This window comes from Pteropus vampyrus, unplaced genomic scaffold (assembly GCF_000151845.1).
Source record: "Pteropus vampyrus isolate Shadow unplaced genomic scaffold, Pvam_2.0 Scaffold110, whole genome shotgun sequence".
In the NCBI taxonomy this organism is placed as follows: Eukaryota; Metazoa; Chordata; class Mammalia; order Chiroptera; family Pteropodidae; genus Pteropus; species Pteropus vampyrus.
Window position 1 is genome coordinate 3,821,984 of NW_011888891.1, and position 13,552 is coordinate 3,835,535.

The 13,552-nt window shown below is 34.2% G+C and overlaps 1 protein-coding gene across 2 annotated transcripts in view; it reads right to left on the minus strand.

Annotated features, from left to right (window-relative positions):
• The window catches only part of SIK2 (salt inducible kinase 2), a 101,354-nt gene that overhangs the window by 31,605 nt on the left and 56,197 nt on the right, over window positions 1-13,552 (minus strand). For both annotated transcript variants that reach the window (XM_011365414.2, XM_011365413.2), the window contains exon 4: window positions 7,167-7,328. In XM_011365414.2, the coding sequence (XP_011363716.1) occupies window positions 7,167-7,328 (162 nt within the window). The remainder of the gene's footprint in view (window positions 1-7,166; window positions 7,329-13,552) is intronic.

A 13,552-nucleotide genomic window follows, 5' to 3' on the forward strand; every position in this document is an offset into this window, starting at 1 on the left:
AAAAAAACCATGAGTTCATACTGATACTTCTCACACCAATCCAGGGTTCAGTCTAACATTATTTTGATACTATTTTTATTCATATATGATTGAGCAACTCTGAGAAAATTTGAAGGTATAAAGAAATTTCTTTCCTCTGCAGTAATTTGTCATTGGTGTAATTGTTTGAACTCTCCTTCATAACATGCCTTGAATTTGTCAGATCAAACACAATTTTCAACATTTCTTGAACATAGTAGGAAAAAGACAATCCTTCTCAAATAATCTCTTAGCTTCTCAATTTTAAGAAAGTTCAATGTGAAATCATAAGTTTTAGAAACAAAATGACAACTAGTCCTTCGACATGGTCTATGAGTTATAATCAAATCTAAAAACATTTATGTCATGTCTACTTTGGGCTAGGCATCACGTACTTGGTATTTCTTCATTTATTATGTAATTTAATCATGATGATGACCCTATAGGGTATCATGGACCTCATCTTACAAAGGGGGAACTGAAGCTCAAAGTGATTAACTGACTTGCCCAAGTATCTATCTATAGCTACAAGTGGCTTGGCCAGTATTCAAATACAAGTCCTTTGAACTCCAAGCCAGGTGTTCTTTTTTCCTATACCACAGATGTTCCAAGAACACCATGAGTCAGAGAAGTTTAATCCAACTTTAAATTGGAGGCAAGGCTGTCATAAACCTAGGAAAAAATCCTTTACATTCAATAGAGAGATTTTCTAATTTATGCCTCCAACAGCAGAATCTGACAAGTGAGGGCTTTCTTCTCTTTACAATACTGAATGCTATGTTAACAGCATCCTTAATAACTGAATGAGAAAAATTAAGATTTATACAAAGTAAATGTCAGAAATACATTCCTACATTCATTTTAGGGATCTATATTCATTTTAAGAATGTATGATGTGTTAAATAGACACATCTTTTCCTTTTAATGTAAAGATGATCCATGCTTCTATTCCTATGACACTAAGGTATGTACTCCAAGGTTTTACTGTAACAATAATTTTGAGATTTCCTCATATATCTATATTCTCTTACCTGGTTTCTGTGTGGCCTAAAATGTTTATAAAAGAGAGGGACTGGGGTAGAGTCTTTAACCACAAAAAAGATCAATTATTTCTGACTGAATCTCATGGAAGTCAACCGGGCCTCAAAAGTAGAATCCTCTAATTTACCTCTTATCGAACAGATCATGAATATATTTTAAAATAATACTAGAACTGCTATTATTGTTTTCTGCTTTTTATTTTAAAAGTGACTGTTTGACCTTTATCTTCCTGATAACAACATGCAATTATTGTTACTGTCATAATTAAATTACATAATTTATCAGTGCCCAAACATCATTAACAAAGGGCCAATGTTTTAGGGACGATAAGGCCTTGCACAGAGCAAATAAGCTGATCCTGATGCTTACTATCTGTTGGGAACCAAGCACATTAGAGAATTCACTGTATTTGTGGGAGTGAACTAGATCAAATATTAGCATGCATACAAACTATCTGGGGAACCTGCTAATATGTAGATTCTGATCAGTAGGTCTAGGGTTGGGTTTGAGATTCTGCATTTCTAACAAGCTCCAAAGTGATGCTCATGCTGCTGGTCCTCCAGACCACTCTTCCAGTAGCCAGAAAACAGAGATTTGTGAAAAAGATAAAGAAGATGTTAAACAGCTTGTCACTATTTATTGTTGCAAAATGATTATAATTACTAAATACTGTCAAGATTTTTATTTAAATAACATAATGACCAAATAGAAGTCATTAGGTAAACTGTCACTGTTTTAGAAAGGAAAAAAACAAACAAAACACTGAAAACCAGTCTTCCGAGCTAAGAAAAGGTAAACAATTTCTAGGAAATCAACACAACCAAGGCAATTTTTAAACTCCAGCAGTGTGTTATAATGTCTAATTTATAATTTAAAAAATCCTCTTATAGAGTGGCAGATGGCTTTAGGGTTAAATTTATCCTTGCTTCTGAAATTACCAGTAGAATTCAGATATCCAGTCTCACTAAAGAGTTACTCATCTTTTGTAATTATTATAATAGGAGTGAAGAAGACAATTATGAAGAATGAAAGCTGACAAATGAAAGGTAAGCGAGTAGTACAGATGAAGCTGACCCCTTGCACAAACTGAATACGGATCAGCCAACACTGACATCAATGCATACTTTGTTGCCCACCAGCAAGAAAAGGCCAGCTGCACACTTGACTTTCAGATATCAGTCACTCCCTCCCTACCTGACAGGAGGGTACAAGAACAATTACCACAGCTGAGATGAAATGTGATCCTGCTGGCCAGTGTGAGACATCTATTTGTCCAGTGAGAGAGTTCAGTGAGCTACCAAGCAAATAAATGATCTTCCTTATTCCAAAATGGAGTGGGGAGGTGGGGAGGGGAAAAACAAAACAAAATGAATCAAAACTTTTTGAGCTCTCTTCCATATTCCAGGCTTATTGTGCTGCTAGTGCTAAGTAGGCTGATAAAGACAAGATCTCACTGTGCTTGCTGATGCAAAGCTTTTTTAAATTTTACCTAATACTAGTGGCAGGAGGATAACAAGTGGAAGACTTTTAATAAGTATTTTACCAATAAAATCTGTCTCAGGCTCCCTAATCCTTTTCTGTTCCAGGGCATAAAAATGAAATTTTATATACAGAAACCCTGTCTCAAGATCTTCTAGTAAGAAGGAAGATTGTTAGAAGCAATAATGAGAGATGATGGGCTACATGGGAATCATGGGTCATCTAAGAAAGGAAACATTGCTCTCTGGCTAAAGACAAGGGACCTGTGATACACAGGTCATATTAACGAGGCTCATTACACATTACTAATTACACTGAAGGTCCCTCAGAAGAAAAAATTAATTTGCATTAAGCAGAGGCAATTAAGAATACGAATGATAAACTTTCCTTGTTCCTCTGAAATTTAAATTAGTAAGGCCTTAAGGACTTGGTAATTAAAAAAAAAAACATGGTGAGGGGTTATCAAAAATTTCAGGATTTGTTTTCACATGGACTCAATTATATATTGTATACAAGTAACAGCTACCTTTTTTAAAATAGCTACCTTTTACTGAGTGTTACATGGTGACACTCAATAAAACAATTTATTTAACAAACACTTAAAAAGCACTATGTACCAGGCACTGTTCTAAGTACTTTATAAGTATCAATTAGTAACCACTATGAGATATGACTTCTATCATTCCTTCTTTACAGATAAGGAAACTGAGGACAGAGAAGTTAGGTTATGTGTCCAAGGTCACGCAGGTAGTAAGTGCCAGAGTCAGGATTCAAACTCAGGTATTCAGGCTCTACCTGACTCCTACCTACTACCCTCTCTGTCTCTAATATTACCACTAATCCCTACAATGTTCCTGAGAAACAGAGTAATCTATGCCTAACACATATGGAAACCTAGGCTCAGTGAGGTTAAATAATTGGCCCAGGTTTACACAGCCATTAAGTATGGCACAGCCAGAGTTTGCACTTGTACTGTCTGAATCAAATTCCACATTCTTTATGTGAAGCCTTGTTTGAACTGTGATATTTGTGAAAACTTCCTCTAAGTAATCCATATATTTTTATCCTCAAGTATTTATTATAAACATTTCAGATTAGGAAAGTTAAAGAATAAAACTAAATGTCCTTCATCTATTTATTTTCAGCATAATGCCTGAATAATCATAGCCAAAAGAGCTAGAAGGAAATGGTACTGCAATTACTAAAACTAATGAAAGCCAATATTTCTTCTCATTCTGCCTCTTACTGAATGTCCTAACACTCGTATTTTGCAATGGTTGGAGATCTCATAATTGAGGCAATGAATACACACAGGTGTGGGTAGGTCCATGGCTCATCAGTATCTGAGGTCTTTCCCCACTGGAGGAGCATAAATTAGATGTTGATTCGAAAGCCATGTTTCTGTATTTATTAAAATGAACTATGTCATTTTCTGTCTTGTAAATTAAAATATTTTAATTTAAACCTAGTTTTAGTCTGCAGTTCTCTTCATTTTCAACATACAAGATGGCTAAAAGAGTTATTCATAAGTAGAAGAAACAAAGTATAATTTGAGGGAATAATTTTATATTTTATTCTGGGTTCTTGAAATTTTTCCATGGAACCCCATCTTTCCTACTTGTGTTAGATTTCTTTAAAGTTCAAGAAGAATCCTCTGAAATCAGAAGATGATGATTTTAAATGGAAGCAGGGCCATAAAATGTTATAAAATCTCTGGATAAAAAGAAATATCCTGGAGAAATTCTTTAACAGCATTGCAACCCATCTAAGCTTATTGATGGCATGTGAAATCCTTCATGATCTGGCTCTGCCTACTTGTGTAGGCTCTCTTCCTATTGTTACTCACTGGCACCTCTGTCCCACCATCTCTGCTTTGTAGTTTCCCTACATAGTTTGAGTTTTCTGGTCTGCCTGCCTTTGCATATGCTGATCCATCTGCTTGGAGCTGCCATCTCTACCTCATCCCATCAACACACACTCTCCCCCTATCCCACCAAAATGCCTTCTTCTTAATGAAGTCTTAGCTCATAATTTCTTCCAGGCAGAGTTAGTCTTTCTCCTAGCATTTACAATAATTATCTTTTTGAATTTTATTTACTTAAAGGTCTGGTTCTGGAATAACTCCTCGAGGTGAGAGCAGAGTTGAGCACTGTCGCACTGCTGTTGTTTTTGTCTTGAAATAGTTGAATCTCTAGGACTTAGCCCTGAGCATAACAGATGCTTAATAAACATCTACTAAAATTTGGGGTAAATGGTGGTGAGGATGACAGAAGAAAAAAATGTGGGCAAGAAGATATTTGAGTGCTTAGATATACTCTGTATGTGAGATATGGAATCACTAAATGTATTAAAAAATGAATAATGGCACCCAAAATTCAATTATTGAGTACCTCCTGAGGAATAACTAACAGATAATGCTTGGAAACTACACATGGTATAATGGAAGAAACATAGATATTGTGGTCAGAGAGACCTAGGTTTGAATTCCAGGTCTGCTACTTATTATCTGAGTCATCTTATCAAGTTATTTAATATTTAATCTGTGTTTCAGCTTTCTCACCGAAAAACTGAAAAGAGCTTTGCAACTCCTAGGGTTGCTGTAAAGATTAAATAAGTACAAGTATCTGGCAGAACATCTGAAAATAGTGAAGGCTCAATAAATGTTAGCTGTTATACTAGCTTAATCAGAGAGAACAATTTTAGGTGTCAGACATTTTATCTGTCATCTAGATAAAAATTAGAAGGCCTTGAAGTTAATATATTCAAAAACAAAACATCAAAAACAAACTAGGTAACTCATAATGATATTAGAAATACTGAGTTTACCTACCTATGTTAGACATATTACGGCCAGGCAAAACTGAGTATATTTTGTTTGCAAGTTTCTTTGGCATTCTACTTGGACATTTTCTTTTGAGAGGTTAGTGACAGAGCACTTTGTAATTCCTAGAGCATATGATTCACACCTCTAACCTTTCTCTGCCTGAAAACACTCCTAAAACTCCCGAGGTATTGTTTTGTTAATTTTTTGTTTCTGTGATAAAGGAGTGCAAAGGTGAATCAGGGGTTTCCCCCTTCTTTCTATAGAGTTAAGACTTTCAAAAAACAAGAGCCTTTCTGAGGAGGACAATTTTAGGGCAGCAGATGCTTTCAAAGAGAAATAAACGAAAATTCCAGTGATGTGCATTACAGAAAGTTGGCAAAAAGGAGTGAAATTTAGTGAACCAAATGGAAGGGCCAAAAGGAGGAGGAGAAAAAAACACAAATAGGAGAAGTAAACACACATAAGAAACGATGGAAACACTAATACTGTGGATTGCATTTTCAAAACAAAAATGACAAATTAATACAGATCTTCATACATAATGGGAATTACAACAAATTAACTTTTTCTTATTAAACATTGTCTTATTCAGACAATCCCATTAGAAAAAGATTGGACTACTGAATGAAAAATTCATTACCTCCCTGTAACATATGTAACATCGGCATTTAAAATTAATTATTAAAATTAAAGTGAAAGTAAATAAAAGTTAAAGTAAGTAAGAAATAATTATTTACCTTCCTCAAAATACTCAGGACAAAAACTAATGGGAAATGGCACAGAAATAAACTCATTAAATGCACATATTAGAGGCTTTTAACATATTTTATACCACAGGGGGTTGCTTTTGCTCTAAATTTAGTGAGTCCAGTGAATATCTAACCTAGCTAGTCAACCAATAATTAATTTCTTGGTCAGCTCCTCTCACCCGGATGTCTCCCTGTTCCTCTTCAATGATCCTAGAACAAAACACCACGACTTGCAATTTTGCTAAGCTTTTCCTTCATGCCCCTTACCTTCTTCAAAACCCTAGCCAAAATACTTCTCCCTCCCTCCGTCCCACACCTGCAACCTCTAAACAGCAGCAGGTGTTCTAGTTCAGACCTACATTTTCTTAATTGGACTACTGCATTAGACTCTTTATTAATCTTCCTGTCTTCTATCTTATCCACATATCCCACCTGTATTTACTCTGCTGCCAAAGAGAGATATCTTTCTAATATGCAAATCTAATTGTTATCCAGGCCCATTTCACCCTTACCCCCATCCTAAAATGTTCAATAGGTTAGATTCCCTGTGATCTACAGAATAAACTGTAAAATTGTTTACATGGCCTTCGTATTCTGGTTTTTGCCTATCTGCTCCTCTTGTATCAATCCACATTCCTCCTTTGTCTTTTTCCTGTCTATAACCCCACCACAGCCACCAGCCAAAATTAGGAGCAAGGGATAGCACCAGCAACCTGTAATGCTCCTCTAGCCCTATTTGTCCCTCCACTCACACACTGTGAGACAAATGTACCTCCTGTGGCAGAGTCCCAAAAAGAGACCTGGATACAAATTAGACTGAAGGCACAAATCAGACCCCAGTTTAGCCCTGCCATTGTGTATACTAATACGAACTGATTTCCCCTACTTTTCAATACACATAGAGAGCTAAGGAAATGAATAAAATACATTTTTTTTTGAGAAAGCTTCATGTCATTGGTAGAAATGCCCCTGAATCTCTGCCTGCAGGTCTGTTTCTGCACACACCCAGCACAATGGCTCACAGCTGATATGTTATAGCCAGCTGTCCCAGTTACCTGCTATTTTGATATTCATGTTGTTATCCAGCAGGAGATTTTCAGCCTTGAGGTCACGGTGCACAATCTTCCGACCGTGACAATAATCAACAGCAGACAGGATTTGCCAGAATTTGCGCCTGGCCTCAGACTCATTTAATCGGCCATGATTAGCAAGATAGTCTGTAAAAGAAGAGAGAATTTAGAATATTCACCAAAATAAAATATCAATTACTATTAACTTTTACAAATTAATATATGTAGATAAAGAACCCAAACTATTGCCTACAAAATGAGTCTTGGGATGCATAATATCAAAGTAATTGATATTTTCTACTCTTAGTATTCAGGATTTCTTTTGCTCAAAGAGCTTTTTTAATGACTAAAGGTTAGTGCTGTGTTCCAAGTTCCTTGTCTTGAGAAAAGTAATTCCAATCATATTTCACTAGAGTCCAGATAAACCAAGAAAGTCCAAGACCAGACAACAGCAAGTGGCATAACATTAACAGTACAACTCAAAATACCTTTTATGCCCAAGCACTCCTCCTATTCTTCTGTTGAAAAATTTATTGAATAGTCCTAACTACATTTTAAAAATGAAATTTATGTAAAACATGTATCAACTCTCTGACATCCCATTAGAAAAGGGTTATCTTTCTTTTAAACAATCTTTTCATGTAGTTATGATACAAACCACCTGTAACATGAGATGGTGGTCCCTGGAAGTAGTTTAAATAATTCACACCCTGTTCTGTTCAGTGGAGCAATTCTGATCTACCCAAGATTATCCAAACTTGTTCTTTAAACCAAGCACTGTCATTATAGCCATTGTTCTCTAAACAAATATACTTTGCAAGATACATTAGCTATCTTTGTGCAATGTTATAATCTATTAAAGCAGTTTACCTCATAATTCTGCATATTTTTATATGAATTCAATAAAACAACTCACAATTTTACAACTCACATAAATTTCACCTGAAGATCTAAAAGGCCTCTGAAATGATCTTTTGAGAGAGAGAGGTTCAGCATAAATCCTGAAAGCCTTTTTTATTTAAGATTATTTTCCCAAGTAAGAAACTGTACGAGTCAATATTCAGTCACCTTGACAAATTTTCTGCTCTAGGCTATGTGGTTTACTTGTTTTTAAATTCCATGCCTTTGGCTTGGGTTATCCTCAATATTTACTATAAAATTTACTAACATTTGTATAGCACTTTACAGTTTATAAAGCATGTTCATATAATATTTCACTTAATCTTTCTAAAATCCTTTTATGATAACTATTACTCTCTAACTCTCATTTTATATTTGAGGAAGCGGATGATCAGAGAGATTAAGTCATCTGTTTGAATTTATACATTTAGTAAGTGCAGGATGATGTAGAACTAGCAATTTTGATTTTTTTCTATATAAAGCTGCTTCTTTACTAGACTCCTGTTGAAATTTTAACCATCTTTTCAAAACCATCTTTTGAAAAGATGGTAAGAAACCATCTTTTCAAAAGACAAATGTTAGGAAGGATCTACTCAAACACCACTCTGCCCTTAACAGTCCCTCATCACCTCAGGTAGAAATAATCTCTCTTCTCTGAACTCCTTATCACTTATAATACGGTTTCACACTTTAATTATCTGCTTATATATAATAAATATCCCAACATGCACGTATGCACCCAGCCCTAATTCTAACACACTGTGTTTCAGAAAGTAAAAGATACCTTTATTTAAGCTTCTTGAAGATAGGGACCATTTTATTCTCTGAGCTCCCTACAACGTTTAGTATTATGCAAAAAACATCATAGGTATAGTACTTAAATATTTAGTTGCTGAAGTATCATAGATACCATCATAAACCTTTATGTATTATAAAATGTGGAGTAGTAGTGTTATAGGCTTTAAATTTAAGTGGGCATTTTGTATTTTCTTCTATATCTGTTATTATCACAAACTGAGATAATCAGCTCATCACATCTTCCCTTTGCACTTAATAGAGCCCACACAGTAGTCATCCATAATTCTGAAGGGGAAAAAGGATCACTTAAGAACAAGTATGCAGAATTTCCAGTCAAAATGTCCAAACTGCCATCAGAATGACTATGTCTAAGTAAACTGGCAAATAGACAACGTGCTTCCTATTCATAAGAGTGAACCAAAGTCTCCGTCTATACTGGATAAGCTGGGAAATCCCTGAATAGGAGTTGGACTCTAGGGCAAACATAATTTAATGAGGGGAATGCAACATATTTTCCATGAGGGAATCTCTTTGGGCTAGTTAGTAATATCTTTCCTATGATTCCACACAAAATGCTACTTAAACAATATCACTAAGTGAGACAGTTTTTCATAAACAAATGACTGGCTTCCCCAGACAGACATTTCTTCCTCTTGAAAATGCTGAGTCAATGCGTATTAGCGAAAAAGATTTCTGAGATTTTGGCAATACAGAAAAACCTAACAGATCCAGTGTGAACAAGTACAAATTAATATATGTAGATAAAGAACCCAAACTATTGCCTACAAAATGAGTCTTGGGATGCATAATATCAAAGTAATTGATATTTTCTGAAGCAATCAATTCAGACTGGCACCACCATAGCCAAGAGGGAAGAAAAGCTTTGAAGAGGGTATTGTCTGAAAAACAAAGGCATGGTATATCTGAACCTAAAATTATGTAAAGCCACAGTATTCACATGTCAAAATATATATAACACACAGTGTGAGAAACATGACAACATTTGCATTCCAGAGATTAAGAGACCAACTATTTAAAGAGGTGGTATTTCACTTCTTAGGCAAAAATCTTAGTGAGTATTCCAGTATATCTATTATCTTTCCCATTCTTTATGATTTCTGCAGTGTGGGCATCCTTCAAAACCATATCATCTGCTGAGAAATCAGTAATAGAAGTAACTCAGGCAAACATCTGTGGCTACAAATAAAATCAGTTTAGGTAGACATCATCTTCTGCAAAGGGTACTATTACCAATCCAAGCTAATCAAGTTAATGCACAAGGACCTCGAGTTAACAGGCAAAAGCAGTTTCACTTTAAAAACTTAATTATGGCTATAGAACAAACTTATGGCTGTCATAGCAATTCTCTATACTAATTGCCTGTTTGTATTTTTGACAAATGGAGTTTTCAAAAAATTGTTTTTTTCCCCCTGTCTACATGTGTTCTAAGTAAAATGTAATTTTTGTTGACTTTAAGAACAAAACTTTTTAAAATTGTATTTTGTATGTCCTTTCCTCCCCATTTTGTTTTTCTGGTAATTGGTTTTTATTGTATATTACAAAAGTCATGGTCTGTGACAAATTAGACAATTAAAAAATTTGTCTTTCAATAATGATAGTTTGAGAAATACTGGTATAAACTGATGAACAGGCAATTACAATATGCTGTGATAAAGGCCAGCACAGGAATAAATATATCCTTACATTATTTTTGCAGATCATTTAAAATTTTCTCTTTTTATTATGAAAGTCTCAAATATACATGAAAGCAGAGACAATAGCCTAACAAATCCCCCAGATTCAAGAGCTATCAACATTTGCCATACTTGCTTCATTTATCCTTTTTTCCTTTTATCCCTTTTTGTGCTGTAGTAACCTAAAGCAAATCTTGACATCATTTTGTTTCACTCTATTTTTGTATTTCTAAAAAAAAAAAAAAAAAAAAAAAAAAAATTTTCTTATATAACCAAATACCATTATCATACCTAAAAAAATTAACAATTCCTTTATATCATTTAATTTGAAGTATGAATTCAGATATCCCTAGTTGGCTATTTTAATAAGGATCCAAATAAGCTGTACATTTTGTATTCATTTATTTTGTCTTTGGAGTCCTTTTATTCTGAAACAGTTCTTCTCCCCTCTCCCCTTTTCTCCATGAAACTGACTGGTTGAAGAAAATGGGTCATCCTACATTCTGGATTTGTCCTTTGCTACCTTGTAATATTGTTTAACTTATTCTTCTATCTCCTGTATTTCCTATAAATTGAAATTTAACTATAAAGAATATTCACGCTTACTTTTTTTTTTTGGAAGGTGGCAAAAATGTCATAGGTACATGTTTTAGGAGTGCTAAGATTAATCAATGAGTCTGGGAGTGATAGCTTGATCCTTCAATTAAGGACTCTCATTACTCTTTCTCCTAATATGGTTCTCAAGCTTTAGTGTACATCAGAGCCCCTAGAGGGCTTGTTAAAAAAGATTACTGGAACCTATCTCCAGGGTTTCTGATACAGTAGGTGTTAGAAAGGATCCAAGAATTTATATATATTTTTAGAAGTATCCAGGGAAGCTTAAGATGCTGGAACAGAGGCCACACTTTGAGAACCACAGCACTAATTTTGGTATTTATTGGTGGTCATACCTGAATCAATTACTTCATCAGGGGTTGCAAAATTGTAATTTTTCTAAAATTTTTTTTATTCCTGCCACATTTGCTAGATAAAATTCTTCTGTACAAAAGAATTTTCTCTTGTCAATTAGGCCTATTTCATTACCCTGAAATATAACTAAAATAGATGAGAATCAATGAATGCTTGATTCTTCCTCCTTAAGTACCAATTTTCAGAGTAAGAGGTTGGTATACTGGCTACCTTCAATGGTATCTATTAAAATTTGTATTTTTTTTTTTAAGCTTTTTTCCCCTCCTATATTAGCCTTCTTTTCTCTCTTAGAATTCTCTTAAGTATCATAATGAGTGCATGGATTTTTATATATTCAATTTATTTCAATCAACTAGTCATTTTTTTTTGATGCTCAAATTTTCCTATCTTTGACCAATGGGAGCCCCCTGACACTGTTTTTGTCTTTTAATATGATCACAGAAATATTCAATACCTTTACTGCTTTCTCACATAATAATAACATCTCATGGTAATACTTCCTGCTCCAAACCTAGAGTAAGTCATTTCTCTAGGAAGCCTTGGTTCTTTTTACTGAATGGTATCTGGGTGCTCAGGGTGCTTTTTATCTAATTTGTTGGTACTGCTTCTAAGGCTCTTCAGGGACAGAGCCAGGAAATAAGTACTTTTAAAAAGAAAAAAAATAATAAATTCATTCCATTTCAAATTTAAGATTATGAGAATTACTTTTGATTTTTATATTTGTATTTCTTTTTCTCTTACGTAAAAGATCCTGGTTCTTAACGTTAACATACATTACTTGTTTTTTTCTCTAATACTTGTGAAATATATTCATAATAGTTATACTAGTATTACTATTAACAATAAAATTAATGGGTGAAGTTTAAAAGTTAACATTTCTTTGCCGTTCTTTTTATCTTGAGATTATATTGTCCTAAGAATGTACTGCGAAAATACAATGTTTTAAAATTACTTGAAAAGCTATCTCTGTGTGGTGTGTTGCCAACATAATATAGAGATGTGTTTATATATGTGTTTATTTTTAAATATTATTAGGGATTATTTTTCTTTCTCCTGTTTATTTTTTTAAATATAAAAAACCGTGACCTGATATTTAAAATGATGACAAAGTTAAAACTATGTAACATGATATATAGTCTGAGAAGTCTTGCTTCCATCACTGTTCCCTTCCCCTGCCTGTAGGTAATTGTTTTTATTAGATTTTGGTTTACTCCTTCCGTGTTTCATTTTTATATGGGAAAATATGTATATATAATTGGTATTCTCTCCACTTCTTACACAAAAATATTTATCCTTTTTTCTCCACCTTCATAGCAGTACATAGAAATCTTCCACATTCCTTTTACATTACTACAGATACTTTTAGAATTCAGTAGTATAGTGCTAAGAATGAAGGCTCAGGAGTCAGGCTGCTTGAGTTCAAACTGTTCTCACATTTACTAACTATGAGACCTTGAGTAGATTACTTAACCTCCCAAGACCTTCTATTATCCAAATGGGGATAAGAGAATCCACCTCTTCACAAAGTTATGTGAAGATTAAGTGGAAAAAATCAACTGAAAAAGAAAAAAACCTCTTCATGGTGCCTGACACATGCAAGTGCTCAAAAATGTTAGGTGCTATTATTTCAACCATGATAATTACTGCTGTCGTTATTATATTGTCAGAAGTTGACTCAGGCTACCTTCCTTTCCTAACTCCTCTACCCATTAGCCCCTTATGGTAAGGTTTCTATGTTTCACATTGCATTGAAATTTCTTTAGCGTCACAACTTCCCTAGGCTAAAGCCAATTACCTTTTTTCAGTTCTCATCTTTTATGACCTTTCAATTATATTTTATACCTAACTGGTTTTCAAAATAAACATCTCTCCCTGTTGATTCTGTGTTTATCTAGTTTTCCTCCATCTCTTTCACTAGTTGGCTTTTCTTTTCTAACCACATAAAATTATCATAGTCTAGGTCTGACCCTTTGCCTTTCTCTAAATTCCTTCCCTCATGGAATTAATCTA